The sequence below is a fragment of the Uranotaenia lowii genome, unplaced genomic scaffold (assembly GCF_029784155.1).
Source record: "Uranotaenia lowii strain MFRU-FL unplaced genomic scaffold, ASM2978415v1 HiC_scaffold_54, whole genome shotgun sequence".
Taxonomy (NCBI): Eukaryota; Metazoa; Arthropoda; class Insecta; order Diptera; family Culicidae; genus Uranotaenia; species Uranotaenia lowii.
In genome coordinates this window covers 107,801-125,000 of record NW_026598467.1, presented here as the reverse complement: position 1 = coordinate 125,000, position 17,200 = coordinate 107,801, and the positions used below count along the sequence as shown (strand labels likewise).

Below are 17,200 nucleotides of genomic sequence, written 5' to 3'. Positions count from 1 at the left end.
ACTAAACCACCGCTAGGGCTTGGTTGTTCCATAGCGGATGCGCAATTTTTTGCCATTTCCCACGTCATAATTATATTTACTGCCTTTTCAATATTTAATTCTGCTTCGTTTAAAAGACGGAGCCTAAGTTGCTCGTCTTTTATACCTCCCACGATTCTGTCCAATAACAGTTCGTTTTTATCTTCTCCCAATTTGCAGAATTCTGCCTCCATTTTTAAAAGATAAAATAAAATCTTCGACCGACTCCCCCTGTTCTTGCGATCTTTTTGTAAATTTGTACCGTAAAACTCTCGCGGGTGGGGTTTTGTCAAAACGACACTTAAGTTTTTCAACCAATTGATCGTAAGTCGCCTCATCTAATTTCCCATTCGGAAACAATAGTTTCAATTGTGAAAATACGTATTGGCCACTAAGGGTGATCAGGTACGCTTTTTTTTGTCATCGGTTGTACCATTAACAATAAAAAAGTACCCCAAACGCTCCACCCAATCAGAAAATGGAGTTCCTTTTCTGTAAGGCTCAATTGTGGCAATTAAAGCATTTGCTGAAGTCATTTTTTTGTTAAAAATTGAAAAAAAAACCCAAGTGCTCAAAATGATTTGTAAAATTACAAGTATCAATAGAAGAAGATGAAAAAAAATCAAACAAAACCAATATTTGAAACAAGCCTGATACTCTTACCAAATCCGGGAAAATTACCCGACTCCAGTATTCCACCTAAAAACCGCTTTCGAAAATTTCGAAGCTGGTATCGTATGCCACTCGGAATTCGCCAAGTTCTGTCGAGGAAAAAAAATCAAAATTAATAACTTTTTATTTTTTTAATCGATTAAGTTTTTTTTGTCACACAACAAAATTATTCTTATTATCTTTTCTTTTATTTCGTTTAACAATAAGCGACAATAATCGGTACTAAAAACTGCTTTGTTAAAATTCAATTAAAAAAAAATCTTCTTTTGTTGCACCACTCTAATAGTAATGCTGAAGAGGAACGCGCGGAAAATGAAACACAAAACAACACGGAAAATAATAAAAAGGTAAAATTTACCGAGATAGCCAAGGTAAACGATCGTGAAAGCCAAAAAGGTAGCTTCTACCTCTTCGAGGTGAAACTCACCTCACAGCGAGGTAAAATTTACCTGAATCGAGGTTGGAAAAAAGGTACAATTCACCGAGGAAAAAGGTGAATCCAAAAAAGGTAAATCTTACCTCGTAGCGAGGTGAAGTTCACCTGAATTGAGCTGAATAAAAAAAGTATAATTCACCTAGAAAAAAAGGTAAAACCAAATAAGGTAAAACTTACCTCGTAGTGAGGTGAAGTTGACCTAGATTGAGCTAAAAAAAACGGTACAATTCATCTCGAAAAAAAGTGACTACTCGCCGAACCCGTTTATTGAGGTTAAGCTGTTTTGTCATTCAGGAACAAGTTTTGCTTTGTGCCTAATATGTGAAAATCGGAATAGAATGGTAAGTGTTTTCGTAGATATCATTTTGTTGTGCTGGTTCTTGCCATAATACATTGCTTTTGTTTCAGATCGACCCATAGAGCTTATGTGTATTCCACGTCATCCTCCAGCCGGAAAGCCGAACCTGACCGGATTAGCCGAACAGAGGAGGTCATGAATGTACGCAACGCAGGAGTATTCAGCGGCCATGGCGGCTCGGAAGAACGCGAATCCGAATTACCAGTCCATATTTATCTCCAATGAATATAATTTTTGATAGAATTTTGTATTTTTTTTATTCTTATTGAAGAAACCAATCAAACCAACCAGCATTTACCTTTTAAATCAGTAAATGGGAAAACGGTATTATTTACTATTTTGCTAGGTGAATGCGAAAAAGGTAAAATATACCTTTTTGCTAGGTGAATTGAAAAAAGATATAATTTACGTTTTTGCTAGGTGAATGAAAAAAAGGTAAAATTTACCTCGAAAGAGGGGTGGAAAAAATTCACCTCGCAAAAAGGTAAATTTTACCTTTTTTTTATTTTCCGTGAATATCTGTTTGCTTGTTTACAATACAATGGCTTCCAGTATTTCACAAAATGGTTTTCGCACTGATCTGTTTGCTGTCGTTTACTTACGGTTTTGATGCCAGAAATCACCGGAATTCCTGGGACGAACTTTTCCGTACCCTGAATCCACTGTTCGCTTAAAATCTGTTCCGAACTTTTCCGGTCACTTTAAGCAAACGAATCACTTACGCTTTCCGCCGGTGTTGAAAATCGTCAACAGAGCAAAAAAATTTTCCCGAACACTCGTTCGCAGGCAAAACTACTAGTTCACTAGCACAATTTATCCTCGTCGCCACTAAAAACTCTAAGTTTTCGGATATAAATTAACACTCGATTTTTACTTGTTGAAGCTCAGAACTAAAAAGAGGCCAGCTCCTTCAGTTGCTAGTTTATTTAAACTCTTCAACTGTGTTTTTCGGCTTTTGTTTTGTTCGGCTCAAACGTTAGCGGCCGAACCGACACGCTTAACGTAAAACCATAAATCATGGGTTATAACACTTATCACCGCTACTTTTTCTCGTCGTAATGGATGAGATTCTGACTGGATCGATCGACTGTGCACCGAACCGAGGATTGCCGTAGAATCCTTCAACAATGGAGCAACTGAACGACCTTGACCTGGCAGACGATATTGTTTTGCTCGCCCAAACACAACCGGATATGCAGAGCAAACTCGACGACCTCACCGAAAGTTCCAAGGCAGCAGGTCTCAAAGTCAATGTCGGAAAGACCAAGTCGATGGAGATCAACACAGCAAATCCCTCCAGTTTCATGGTAGCTGGGCAACAAGTTGAGAAAGTGGAGTGCTTCCAGTATCTTGGTAGCCAGATAACGCCTGATGGTGGTACCAGGAAAGACATCGAAACCCGGATCAGAAAGGCCCGATTTGCGTTTGCGAGTCTCCGAAACATCTGGCGGTCACGCCAGATCTCTCTACGAACGAAAATCCGAATCTTCAACTCAAACGTCAAATCCGTATTGCTGTACGGGTGTGAAACTTGGTGCACATATGCGGTAACGACGCGAAAACTGCAAGTATTTGTAAACCGCGCTTGGTGGCCTGGCAACTGGATCTCAAATGAGGAACTACATCGCCGGTGTCATCAAAGGGCGCTAGAAATCGAGATTCGGGAACGTAAGTGGAGATGGATTGGGCACACGCTGCGGAAAGATGAAAACGAGATTTGCAGAGAGGCGCTAGATTGGGATCCAAAAGGTCATCGAAGAAGAGGCAGACCCAGAAACTCGTGGCGGCGAAGCCTAGCCGCTGAAATCCGAACTGTCGACGAGAATCTTGACTGGGACCAGGTGAAGACGCTGGCTCCGGATCGTCAACAGTGGAGGTCTTTTACCACGGCCCTATGCACCGGTGGATCGGTGCGGGATCATTAAGTAAGTAAGTAAGTTGGTGAAAATCCCATGGTTTAGTCTGAATCGACCGAAATAGTAGGGAGGTTCGAGTTGACTTAAAAAACACTCATAAAGCTAGTTTTTGCCATTAGCTTTATTGGTAATTTAAAGAAAATATTCATTAACAAATGACATATGTTACTCTGAGAGATTAAGTTTCTAATACTATCTCATTACTAGTTACATTGCATGCATTACTTGTTCAAACTATGCCAAATATTTTTTGCTTACATTTGTTTGCAATTTATTATTTTTTTTTTTTCGTTTTTTTTATATTTTTTAACATAGGAAAGATAAATTAAAAAAATAAACATTCCCACAACAGGCAATGTTGCTAAAAACGAGTGCGATCACTATTTACAGTCGACAGGAACGAAACGTTCTACACGAATCACGATTTAAAGAAGCGCCAGCCGCATGACGGCCCGCCTCCACCGGGCGCACTCCTTGATCAACTGCTGCTCCTCGCCCTCGAGCACTTTGTACTGCCGGTTCAGTTCTTCGGCTTCCGATTCCAGCTTCAGCTCCCGGTCCTTGCGATTGATGCGGGACTTTCGGGAGGCTTCGTTGTTCTTGTCCCGCTGTTCCCGGTATCGCATATCGACCTCGTTAAGGTGTTGATATTCGGAAGGATCCCGTAGACCGGAGTTAATGGGCTTCGGAGGTCGTCCTCGACGTTTAGGGGGACGTTGTTGTGTCGAAGTGGATGCGGATGCTTCCGAAGCGTTGTCACCGTAGATCGATGAAGTGGTTGATGCAAGGTCATTTGGACGGGATCGCTTCGGGTTGCTGGAGGCGGTAAGCTCTTCCACGTTTTCGATCGTGATCGTCGGTAGCTTGCGCTTGCCCGGGTTGAACAGGTCACTGAGGGTGGGAACGCAGATGGTTGAAGTTAGTTCGCGTTCTGGTTGTTGGACTTCCACGGGTTCTGGGGAGACTGGTTGTTCTTCTTTAGGTTCCAAAGGTACCTCATCGTAATCCTGTGAAATAATTGGAAAAAAGGTTGATTAGACAAATGTAGCGAATTGTAGTTCGGTGCACGTACCGCATCTGAAGTGATGTAGGAAAGTAGATCGAATGCTTCCTCTTTCACCGAGACTTCAGATTCGAGGTCCAGCAGTTCGTTTGTAAGGTCTGGAGTGTTGATCACCATCTGAGTGGTGTTGAAGAGTCTAGCTCCGCCCACTGGTGGCGTGATGTTGACTGCCTCTGATGGGTTGATGATTTTCAACTTCAGACTTGGGACCTGCTGGTTCCGTTTGTACGGTTTATTAGCCATTTTGGATCTTATTCGTGTAAATAGTTGCCGCTTGGCTGCGACGGGTTTCTGTGGCTGTGGTGAATGACTCGTTTTCGAAAGATGCGATAGACTTGTTTCCTTCACCGTATTATACTTCAACAAGGGTTGGCTGCTGTTGCCATCAAAGGGTATCTTAATGGTATAGTTGTGTTCTAGTTGCGTTTGCGTTTTAATGTTCTCAAGGGATTCGTCTGTTTTCAGTGCTGTCTGCGGCCTCGCTCTAGCAACTGTTACAGCCGTTTGCTGCTGCTCCTCCTCTTGAATATGCTGCTTCAGCTCTCTTAGTATTTTCATCTGTACGTCTTCTTCATCGACATCATCTTCTTGGTCAGCATCACTGAAGAAAGAATCGGCTATTGAAGGTCGTGCTCCAAGCACGGTGGCTTTATCATTCGCGTTGAAAGTTGGCTGTTCGTTGGAAATGTCATTCGATACAGTAGTAACGCTTTGGGGCTTGCTAGTGATGGAATCTTCCTGAAGGAGTTTCAGGAAGCTGGGCGATGCGATATCTATCTGACTGTTGGTGCCAGTGTTTTGACAAACAGAAACGAGATTGTTTTCGTTGCAGTAGAATGAGCTGGAAAGTTGTTCGATTTCTTCGTGTAGCGAAACGCCGAACTCGTCTTCCTCGCTGGCTTCAACGATTGCCGAGTTCGGCGAAAGAATGGTGCGGTTGAAATCGACAAAAGTTTCCAGCTCCTCAGACCTGTGGTCTGTCGCATCGCCCGAGCTACTGCCCGGAGACGCCATACCGGTGCTGCTGTGGTGTGGCGTGTTGATATAACTGATTGGACTGAGAAGAACTTCGTCTAGGCAAGACTCCCACGAAGCGAGTCCTGCCGTAACGACAGTCTCTTGGTTGCCGCCATGCGGCGGAGTCATGATCTGTTGCATGCTGTTGCTATTACTACCGTTGTCGATGTATTTCTCGTCGAATGATTGCCCCTTCGTTTCGTTCTTCTTGTCGTTGTTGTTGTTCTTATCGTTTGCTAACTTCTCCGTGATGCTGTGGGTGCTGGCAACATTACAAAATACGTTGGTTAGATTAACTCTTGCTTCGGACGCTCCATGTCCTCCGAAACCACCATCATCATATTCAAATCCGCAGACGTTTGCCGGGCCCGTTGGCGTGTTAAGCTGTTCACCTGTTGTAGCGCTTCTGTTGCTGGTGCCACTCGGCCAGGGCTCCGTATCGGCCATGAACGTGCTGTAGCTTGGCCAACGGAAGTCCGATGGAGGTGACGGCGAAGCGTTCTCCATCGTGATCGTATTCAGCCACCCGGCTTCTCCGAACACACCACAGATTGGACTCTGGACTGTCGAAAACTGAGACTGGTACTGCGGCTGTTGCTGTTGTGGTATTAGCAGTTGTTGCTGTGTATTTGTCGTTTGATAGGTATTCCCCGAAGCTAGGCCTCCGCGAGAGAAGTATGCCGCCTCGTCTATGTATAGCTGCTGTTGCTGATCTTGGCTGTGGTTTGTGTTGATCGTTGGACAGAGTAGATTCTCGCCATGAACGGCATTCGGTTTCGATTCCAGTTGCCTGTGCCATCTTGAAAGAGACTGAAGCAGAAGGATACCGGGATTAGGAAACCATCTTTACCCCATATACCCTTGATTAAGAGTAATACTTACAATGAATTCCCCGTTGAGTTGTAATGAAATTTTAACGCCTTAAGCTATACCAATGGATGAGTTGAGAGTTGTTGGCCCCCAACCTACAATACAATAAAGAGAAACGGGAGAGAGAATTAGTTAAGTTTAAGTAATGTGCCCTCAAGGCAACTTAAACTATTTGTTTTGTCATGATTTGTTGGTGCTAATTTGATTCTCATTGATCGGACTCTTTTCTTTTTGGTGAAAATTAGCGCGCGCATGGGAGCACCAAAATTGCATCGTCATGCCGGCTCGGCTGTTTTGCCGTGTGAGCTGTTGCTCACTGTTCTTTTTCTTCTCGGAGCCTATTTATTTGCTGCGTCATCGTGACAACGAACTCATCAACTCGTCGCAAGAAGGCAGGCTAGCAAGCTCCGGTGTGGGATAATTTTAGAAAATAATTGTCCGCACTCATCATTTTTGTCGGTGTAGCGTTTAGAGAGGATTGCATTAGCGTAAAGTGAAGAATGCGACTTTAGAATATTAATTCACGTAACGTAGAATCACCCGACCGGTAGGCAGGGACCATTGAAAATAGATGTCCAGATAATCGAAAGTAAAAACGATCTACTCTAAGACTTCAATCTTATACATTTATTCCCCCCAAATTGGTGGTGTTTTCGAAGCGATCTCTTCTAACACGGACATCCTTATCGAAGTACTTTAGATTAAGTATCATATAGATATTTCTATATGTGATGATAATTTTTTGAAGGCCTTCAGAATACAACAGACTGAAGATGTGAATGTTTTTTTGAAATCCAACAAACGTCGGTTTTTCTTATCAGTCGATCCAGGACTGGCAACAGACCACTCGAAATTGTTTGTCGTGCGCGTTATTATCAGTTAGTCATGTCTGATAACGTCTCTCTTGTCCGTTGTACCGCAGTGAAATCGTGTCAACCGGACACCCATTAAAAATATCCATAGGCAGGCCAAGCACGCCATCAAATGTGAAACGTATCATTTAATTACATATTGATAAGGTTGAGGTACCTTTGAGGCGAGCTGGCTGATTTGTTTGATTGCAGTATTTCCCCCCACCCTGTTTTCCTGTTTTTGCTAAAGCCATTTCTATTTAAAGATTCAATCGATTGTGTAGTCGTCCTCCGGGGGTTTTTACACACTTGCTCGCAAACAAATTCGGTGTTGAATGATTGAACAAATGGTGACGTAGTCTTCTTCAGTCAACTAAATGCCACCACCCCCATTTGCCGTTTAATGTCATGGGTTGATTAAGCTCATGTATGCAAATTACTTTTTTTTTTCATTCAGCAGTAGGTAATTTATAGTCGAAAATACCTAGCTGAGCATATGGCAAACATGTTATTGTCGAATAGAGAGATTTTCCACTTTCACCAAAATATACAAAAAATGTCCATTTTAATCCACATTAAAGTAATTTTTATCCAAGACTCAGTTTATAAATGTAACATTGAAGCATGAATAATAAAGGGAAGAAAAATGTCAAAATTCCACAAGAGAAATTAACTCCGGTGAAAGTTCGACGGGGAAATAATCGTGGAACTATGTGATCCAGTTTTTTTTTATTCGCAAAAATGTTCGTTCAGAGAAAATAATCGAGGCCAAGGAAACTTCCAGAAATCCGTTCCCCGTAGCTATGTGTATGGCGGCATCTGCTGCATTTAGATCGTTTTTTTTCTGAACCGATAAGCACCGTCAGGTAGTGGGGACTTCGAGGACAGCCACTTTGAAGGCTGTTTTTCTTTTTTGTGGTCAAGTCAAGATTGAGTCCCGGGTTACCAACTGGGCCCAACTTCAACTTGAAGAGTTAAGGGAATCTTCGCATAACTGGAGTTGAAAATATCTGTTCACATTAAAACGTATTTTCCGACGGCTGCCAACCCTATTTTATTTGCGCGGCGACGAAGTTTCGAGATGTTCGCTTTCCACCTCTCAATTTTGTTTGAGGTCCGCAAAAATTCCCCACAAAAAAACCAGACAAAAAAAGCACGACCACGACTATGATGTCGGCGATCATTATTTCAGCAGTTTCCGTACGGCTGCGACTTTGCGACACATTCCTCATCGCCAATGATGATGATATAGCCACGATTGACTTGGTCGAGATTCGCTATCGCAGGACGGTGAATATCATTCAAGTCATATGACTATTGATTTAGTCTATTCGTCGATTGGTTTGTTATAAAATTCGACAAACAAGTTTTTGAGCTAGTCATGCTTTTAGAGGTTCTATATTAAGGGTTATGGTCCCTATGAATTGAAAAAAAAAGTGGCGCAAAGTCCCTCCACATCGTTTGTCGTATCTGTACCATACTGTGACGACGATTGTTCGCGTTCGAACGTGAACGAACATGAAACCAACCATGAATCCGTACAGTAATTTGATTCACTTTTCTCGTTACGTCACGCGCGCTTTAGTTTTACATATTTTAAACTTGAGACTTTGAACCTCGTAGAACGTATTATGTCCGGCCAGTGGCCTCGGACGAAGGCTTGTGGTACCTTATTATAGCTCATATGCTAATTGTAGTAAATACCACTGTTTAAAGCTATTTATAATTGGGATACCTACTCAAACGAAAGTCCTTTGTGGGATCTCTCGACACAGAAAGTGACGACCCCAGGTCACTGGTGTCCTCTTGAATGTGGTGCAGCTCGTGCCGAAATTTACGTGTTCCCGGTATTCGGGGCTTGGGACTGTCACTCACTCAAAAACACCGGTTTCACACTCGGAAAAACTTTTTCACACAACGTCACCTGTTCTAGAAAATTCCTTCTCAATCGACCACAAATGACGGGGTACAAAAACAATGACCACTCGTGCCAAGCGCTTGACTGTAAATGCGAGCATCGACACACGAAATTTCTGTGAATGGGTGGATCGTAGAGAGTGTTTCTCTCTCAATTTGGAAACTTCGCTCTAGTACCACCCGTTTCCGAGAACGAATTTCTGTTGTGCAATATTTCTTGCCGCTGATTGGGCTAACGCTAGACGTCATACTTAGCTGTGATTGGTCGGAAAGCTTCGGCTCGCTTGAAAGCGGACGCCATATTATTTTTTTGATTCTGCGTCTGCGGTCTGCTTTAATCTAGTACTACCTCTCTTTGTCGAAGAGAAATCAAGTGCGGCCGGTTGATGACTCATGTGGGCAACCACCCGTGGCGTCTATTCAAATAGTTTCGAGTTCAAACCGCAAGTCATTCCTATAGAAATAAGTATAGATACTTACATTCGATTGACGACGCCATCCGTGACGTTAACACAGCGATGTCTAAAGCCTCGCAAACCCGCCATGGTAGTCATATTCGTCGTTAAACCCCCAATAGAAATAGTAATGTTCTTTTTGTTGTGCCAACAATGAAACGACGAAGCCTTCATAAAATCCGCGGTACAACACGAACCCATCCGATTGACCACCGGTTTTCCAACAGAACGCTTCAACTTTCGAAAGGTCTTTTTCTTCAACTTGCTAACAACCACCACGGCAACACCACGCTGTTTCTGCTGCTGATAGTTCTTACTGGCGCGATTCATACGGATTTGGTTGGATTGGCAAAGGGCTGCAATTACTTGCATATTAAAATTTCTTCTCACACAGCTCAGGAAAAGCAGACTAGTCGAGTTTTTAAACTTTTGGCACTTTTTGACGGTTTTGAGTTTCACCAAAAGGACGAAGGATTTCACAACACGTTTCACTAATTTTGTGCTTATTAAGCTTCCAATGGTCAACTGGCACCCAGTCTTTAAACCTCTCTCGATAGTTCACTAAATTTGAGCTCACCAATTATGTTTTCGGGAACTATCCCAAGTTCGTTATTCTGATATTGTAGTATGCAATCAAATCTTAATTATGTAATCCCATAGGACACACACTAGGTGTAGTGTGTTTTTGTTGCGTTTACAAACTCTCGGCGGTAAAATAAAACTTGGTTATCTTCCTGGATTCAGCTTAGGCTGTAAGTCTTAGGCATAATAGGACTCTGAATTTTCTTCCATAGCTGCGAGGTTCTTCTGATTTGTGGGTATTCGAAATTCTACGACGGTGTTAGAGAAAAATTATCCCTAACGTTGATTGGCTATTATGTGCTCACAACTAGGTGAGACTATTGACACACACGCGATTAAATCCTCGATTTGAGCGATTCTTTTCAGAGGAACTTTACTTTGTAAGGATTCAGGACACTTTTCTACTAGTGGAACGTTGAATTTTAAGATGGATTTATAAAATATCTCGATTAACACGTGGTTAAAACAGGTCTTTCTTCGGTCGAGTTTGGAATTAAAGTGATGCAATCTGCTGCTGGGACGGAATCATCTGGTCTCGGTCGGTCGGGCACTCGAAAGATCAGCTTTTGCTTGCTAGTGCTATAGGGTTGTTTTTGTTGTGTTGGGTGGCGTTACGCGTCGGGTGATTGGGTGGGGTGGGTAGGGAAACTTGGAAAAGCTTGATGCAATTGTAACGCGTTACGTGTGCTTTGAACAAAAAGCTGAGTTTTTAAACGAGGGGCTTTTGAACTTCTTTAAATACGACAACATCGAATAGGGTCATCAACCCTCGGAATTATGACACTGTCGTTAATCTAAATATAATGATTACAGGAAGTAAATAACGAAATTCAAATCGAAGTAAAAAAAAGCCACTTTTTAACTTTGTCGCAAGTAAACCAAAATTCCCTAAAACATTTTTTCTGAAACTTATTCAGCCCTTGCGCTAACGTTACCCTGCTAGGCCGAATGGGAAAATGCAAAAAACCAATAAATTTAATATCCTGGATATCCTGCCTCGCTTCATTCAACATTCATGTGGAAAATACATACAAGAAAAGCACGATCGCACATTAACCTTTCGAACGATTCGTGCGACCATCATATATTTAGGTAGAGTTTCCTAATAAAATGGTTCGTTGGAAAACTTTGATTTTAAAATTTCATAAAAAGTTATTAACTTAATAATTTCCAGAAGAAAGCTCTTTACTGTTTCAACAATTCTGTTCAGGTCGCCCTAACCGGTGCCAACTTAACGGAACGCGAAAGCTCCTGTTCGTTTCTCTGTCTTTCTTGCTCTCCCATACAAGAAAGGAGGAATATTTTGAAACCATTTGACAGCGAAGTAGACTTGAAAAAGGCAAAGCGACATTGGAACGAACAAAAGGAAATAGGAAAAGGCTACATCTGGAAATGATCGGGTCGCGGACGGAGAAACTCGCGTAGAAAGTTTTGGAATTATTATTGTTAAATTTGTCCGTAGTTTTTCGAAGTTCGGTGTTCCCCGGTGGTAGGTTGTCGGATGGCCTTCAATGGTCAGCTAGCGATTGGAATCGAACAACGGGAGATATCAGTTTCCGCGATTGATTATGTCAAGTGTTTCTAAACAGCAGTGCGGATTCGCTGAATGTTTCTGAGGACAGCTTCTGGCTGAGCCAGCAAAAGAAAGGTCACACATACCCACCTATTAAGGACAGTATTCTTAAGAATCCTGCGTGAAGCGAATGGAAGAATAGCAGTGATCACAAAACCGAGTGCATCGGATTGTTGTTGATATTTTTCTGTGTTGTTCGTCAACATCCGACAAATCGCAATCGTTTCAGGTGACGACATCGTAATTAGTGCTTCCAAGTGGCAGGTGCACAATTATTCAATAATCCGCTGTAGAAGGAATTACCTATATTCCAAACGCTGAATAAAGGCTATGAAAGACGGCATCAAGCGGCCAAGTATGTAGTAACATAAAATCATCCAGCCTAAAAACGATGGATTCCAGCGACAGTTACAAGTAATTGCCATCAGGCTTACGAGATCGTCAGGATTCCACGGATTTTGCCAACCCAAGTTTAGTTCGAGGTGTGGAAAACAAGGGGAAGGCACAACTTCCTCCAGCCAAACTTGGCCGGGACACTTTCAGGCGAAAACAAGTCGAGGAAAAATTAGTCTAAGCTGAACCACAGTAAATCATCATCACCATAGTCGAGCCAAAGGCAGTGCATCGGATCGGTTGGTTCCGTTTAGTTGAAATCCTCAGCTTGGCGTGCAGTTTAGTGTAAGCCCGACTAAGCGAAAATAATGCGTACTATTCTATTCATAGCTGCGAGTATCGCAATATGTAAGTATACGTTTCTGGTGGGCATTTTTTTTCTCGTCTTTCTCGTTTTTCAATTTTTTTGAGTTTCCTTCTAGTCAGTAAGAATATCGTCGTCTGCAAAGTTGTGGGTGCGATACAGTTTTTAAACCTTGGTATGAGTGTGGGGTTTTGCTGACGGGCTAACATATGACTGTATTCAGTTATCCTATAGTTGGGGGTGTCAACAAACGCTAGTTAAATGTTTCAGTGCTTAAAATTACATGGTTAGGGTTTACTTCTATGTATAAAAAAAACCTTTAATAAAATGTAACTTTTGTGTCCCAAAAGATTACATTTCAAAATCCACTTTTACATTTAAAAAATTTGATTAAAGGGTTAAATTTTAATTTTTTTTGTATCTAAATTCTGTGTCTAAGATTGGAAAGAAACAGTTAGAAACTTTATTTAAAAAAAATTCTATATTGAACATTCCCGACTAGTCGGGGGCAGACGACTTCACGATTTATGTTTTCAGCCCACACTTCATCACATCCCCCAATGTCGATGCTCCCCAACCATGCCGTGTGCTATGTTTTCTGTATAGATATAGGTGTAGGTATAGCAACATTCATTATTTTTCGTCATTGATTTCGTCTGGCTGGTTGGCTGGCCATCGATGTTTGGATAAGAGAAAAAAAAACAGAAAAGGCGCCGGCGACGGGTTTCTGTGGGTCAAACTTTACTCTTACTACGGCTGGCATCAAGCTTCAGCGTTTTCGTACGTTTAAAGAATGTTAATTTTACAGATTATGAAGAGAACTTTTTAAGAAAGTTATTGAAATTGTTTTTGTATTCTTTAATTTGCTTTTTCTTATTCTCATTTAAATGAGTTTAATCAAAAGCGCTTTAAATGGAAAAGCAAGAAAATCGCGAGTGCCTCTTAAGAATTAGAATTTTTTTAAGTTTGGTGTAATCCATGAGCAATTTTACAGTAGAGTTTGTTTACCTACTCTGTGCAAACATTCATTTTTTGTCAAATTATTAACATTGTTTAGTTTAATCAATATTGTCCTTTCCAAATTTCTGTCAAATTAATAACTTTTGTAAATTTACCGAATTTTGCATCCCTTTTTTAAATTTTATTTGTCAATTTGGTCGTTTTTTATCTTTGTGTTCTTTCCCTATTTTTGTCTCTGTTATCAATGTTTTCATTTTTGCTATTTTGTTTATTTTACGTATTTTTGTGAGTTTTATCTATTTTGTTCGTTTTGTCTATAGACACTATAATTTCATATATGAATTTATAGTGTCTATAGTTTTGTCTGGAAGAGAAAAAAAGCAAGTCTTAGGGACAGCTTTGGAAAAAAAGAATATTAATAGAGAGTTGAGAGGACTGGCTTAGAATAGCAAATGAAAGCAAACTGATAACTTCAAATAAAAAAAGAAATACAGCGACTTGAGAAAACAATTCACAGATATTTGAATAGATTTTAATGACAGCTGGGAATTGCAGAAAACAACCAAATCGAGAGTGCAGATTTTGTTGAAGGAAATAAGAACAATGAGTTGAAAGGACAGTTGTTTTACATTTTAGAGCATTTAAAAAACTTGGTTTCGATCCCTAGTAGGTATTTGTTTCTTTTAAGTTTTCCTTCATTAATCAGATTCTCTTGCGTTCAATTTTCACAGTCACCGTTCAGCTGGAAGCATCGCTAAGCAGAAATGCGCCGGAATACAACAGTGGCGGGGGACCGCTCGTGTGCGAAACGTACGACTGCAAGGACGGCGACTGTACCGTTGGCAAGGAAGTCTGTGAGGATGGCGAATCGGACAAACCGAACGGGTGCTTCGTGGTATGGAGTGTCAACAACATTACCAGTAAGAAGTGTCTTCAAACGTTTTTTCAAAATAATTTCTGAGAATTTTAATCAAATTAAAAATTTTTTAGACGAGGTCAAGGTAACGATGAAAGGCTGCTTCGTCAATCCAAGCGAGTGCAACAACACCGAATGTATCGACAACACCCAGGGTACAAAGAATAACCTGAACTATTGCTGCTGTCGGGCCAACATGTGCAACCGGGAGCACAAGTGGATCCCGGTCGTTACCAAAGCGCCGGAGGTGCGGAACCCGGAGAAGGCCGATTCGAGCATCTTCCTGACGGTGACCTTGCTGATGACCCTCAGCTCGTTGATCATCCTCGGTGGCCTGACGTGCTTTTGGAAGCACCGAAAACAAGCTATGTTCAATGAAGTGCCAACGGTAGCCGTTTTTTAAAGATTCTGTACGATTCTTATTTAAACAGCGTTTTTTTTAGATTGAGCCCGAAATTACCAATTCATCACCAAACTTAGCGCTCAGGCCTATAGATTTGCAGGAACTCAAAGCACGAGGACGCTTCGGCGTTGTATGGAAGGGTCAGTTGATGTCCCAGGAAGTGGCGGTGAAAATTTTCCCCATGCAAGACAAGCAGTCGTGGATCACGGAGCAGGAAATTTTCAAAGTAAATTTAACAAAAAAAGTTAAATTTTGGCTTATTTTACCAACAACGATTTTTCGTTTGTTTTACAGCTACCTCGTATGAACCACCCAAACATTCTGCAGTTCATCGGCTGCGAAAAACGTGTGGAACTGAACAATACTGACTTTTGGCTGATAACTGCCTATTGCAGTCATGGATCGCTGTGCGATTATTTGAAATCACATACCGTCACCTGGCAGGAGCTTTGCCGCATTGCCGAAAGTATGTCCCGGGGGTTGATGCATCTGCACGAAGAAATACAGAGCAGCAAAACGGAAGGCACGAAACCGTCGATTGCCCATCGTGATTTCAAAAGCAAGAATGTCTTGTTGAAGGACGATCTAACGGCATGCATTGCAGACTTTGGTTTGGCTCTGATTTTTACACCCGGTAAGTTTTAATTTTACTCAAAGCTATTTAAGCTTCTACACCTAGAAGGTATTTCTGGTAGAATTTTTTTTTTAATTCTCTTATTCCATCTTCAGGAAAACCATGTGGCGATACCCACGGCCAGGTTGGAACACGCCGCTACATGGCTCCGGAGATCCTGGAAGGCGCAATCAATTTTACTCGGGATGCATTTCTTCGAATTGATGTGTACGCCTGTGGTTTGGTTCTGTGGGAGCTGGTATCACGCTGTACCGCTCACGGTGGTCTAGTAGAAGAATATCGGTTGCCTTTCGAAGCCGAGCTTGGCTCGCATCCGACGCTTGAGGAAATGCAAGAAAATGTGGTCACCAAAAAGCTACGACCCGGAATATCAGACCATTGGAGGATGCATAATGTATGTGTTGATTAGAATTTTTCCTCATTTTACTTCAACTGAATTTTCGCTTCCCGTATAGGGTCTGAACGCCTTGTGCGACACGATGGAGGAGTGCTGGGACCATGACGCGGAGGCGCGTCTCTCGTCTTCCTGCGTGATGGAACGGGTTAGCCAGCACAGCCGGTTCCAGGCGATGACGCCGCTCCTGATTGAGACCAACACGACAAACGATCTGCCCCCGAAGGTTGCCACCGAAAGCGTTTAGATACGTTCCGGACTAACGAAGGTAATACTTAGGACGTAACTTTGCCGCACTTATGTGCGGATCACCGAAGTTCAATCAAGAGAGTTCCAGAGAAAAAGGTAAGAAAGTACGAATTTACTAATACGAAGCAAAGAGTTGATTCTGTGACTCCACGCCACGATTCTATGGCGTGTCAGATTTTAAAACTGAAAACGAATGTTGTTCTGGAGAAGATTTTTACCGAGATCCTCATCGAGACTATTTTTACTTTTCAAAACTAGAACTGTAAGATATAATCAGTAAAGTATATCAAATAAATTTTAGACGTAATCAAAGATGGAAAAACATATACTTAAGGCTCGTCTTTAAAATCTTTAACTCAACGGCAAGCTGCAGAGATAAATTTTATTGTCTATTTGGGCTTGCTACATACGGAAGATAGAAGTTGAGAAGTCTCAATAAAACCTTATGAACTTGACGTTCAGGGAGCTATCTGAAGGTAGCGTCTTTTTCTATTGTTTTCGTCGCAATGAACCTCCGATAAAATACCTCTTCCAACAAATAAAAGAGAAATAAAAACATAAAATCATAAAATTATTATAGCTAATCTCGCCGAGATTCTTAAATGCGGAAATGTTTTCAGTTGAATCCTTTGGGGTGAGGCCTTTAACGATCGCAAGCGATCGATAAAAACGACTGTTGGGACTGACACGCTATCATATTTGGCGTCTTTTGGAAAGCAAAAGAATGAATGCGATGGATTGATTGGAAAAAAAGGTTAGAACAGTTTAAAAAAAAATATATAAAAGCAACCACTGCTTAACGTCTCAGTGATTTATGTACTTTCTTCAGGAAGGAAGTTTGAGTGTTTAAGATTTTTGATACATATATAAACAATTAGATGAAACCCCTTTAAGTCTAGCTTTTTCTAAGAATTATGCGTTTAACCGGTTTCTGAAGTCCAATTTAGATGAATGAATACGTTTGTGTTAGTAATTAAATCATTCAAAAAGTTCAAACAATAACACGATGTGTTGCATTCATGCGATCATTTATAGAGCGATTTTCTTTTTTTAAAGTTTTGGTGACTCATGAACTATGATATATTTTTATAAGAACTTTCCTCCAATATTGAACTTGTATGCCATGATAATTTAAAAAAAAAATCTAAATCAGCTTCAAACCTTATTAGGTCGTGTGCTTATTTGTTCGTTAGTGAATATCACTGTCTTATTGGAAGAA

General features: G+C 41.3%; 2 protein-coding genes across 4 annotated transcripts; one reads left to right on the top strand and one right to left on the bottom strand.

Moving 5' to 3' along the window:
• Positions 1 to 3,503: 3,503 nt before the first annotated feature.
• On the bottom strand, positions 3,504 to 10,659 carry LOC129760261 (uncharacterized). 2 transcript variants are annotated; one of them, XM_055757870.1, is made up of 4 exons: positions 9,599 to 10,659; positions 6,363 to 6,445; positions 4,473 to 6,290; positions 3,504 to 4,407 (listed from the first exon to the last, which is right to left on the bottom strand). In XM_055757870.1, exons 3-4 carry the CDS (start codon positions 5,985 to 5,987, stop codon positions 3,826 to 3,828), a joined length of 2,097 nt encoding a protein of 698 aa, XP_055613845.1. In that variant the 5' UTR covers positions 5,988 to 6,290; positions 6,363 to 6,445; positions 9,599 to 10,659; the 3' UTR covers positions 3,504 to 3,825. The 2 variants fall into 2 exon arrangements, with proteins under 2 accessions (XP_055613845.1, XP_055613844.1); XM_055757869.1 differs by lacking the exon at positions 9,599 to 10,659 and adding an exon at positions 8,941 to 9,216.
• An 819-nt stretch (positions 10,660 to 11,478) lies between these two features.
• On the top strand, positions 11,479 to 17,146 carry LOC129760262 (activin receptor type-2A). 2 transcript variants are annotated; one of them, XM_055757872.1, is made up of 8 exons: positions 11,479 to 11,803; positions 11,958 to 12,469; positions 14,117 to 14,305; positions 14,376 to 14,689; positions 14,745 to 14,930; positions 14,999 to 15,338; positions 15,434 to 15,732; positions 15,794 to 17,146. In XM_055757872.1, the coding sequence occupies exons 2-8, from the start codon at positions 12,430 to 12,432 to the stop codon at positions 15,977 to 15,979; spliced, it is 1,554 nt and encodes a 517-aa protein (XP_055613847.1). In that variant the 5' UTR covers positions 11,479 to 11,803; positions 11,958 to 12,429; the 3' UTR covers positions 15,980 to 17,146. The 2 variants fall into 2 exon arrangements, with proteins under 2 accessions (XP_055613847.1, XP_055613846.1); XM_055757871.1 differs by having other exon boundaries at positions 11,479 to 12,469.
• Positions 17,147 to 17,200: the final 54 nt, after the last annotated feature.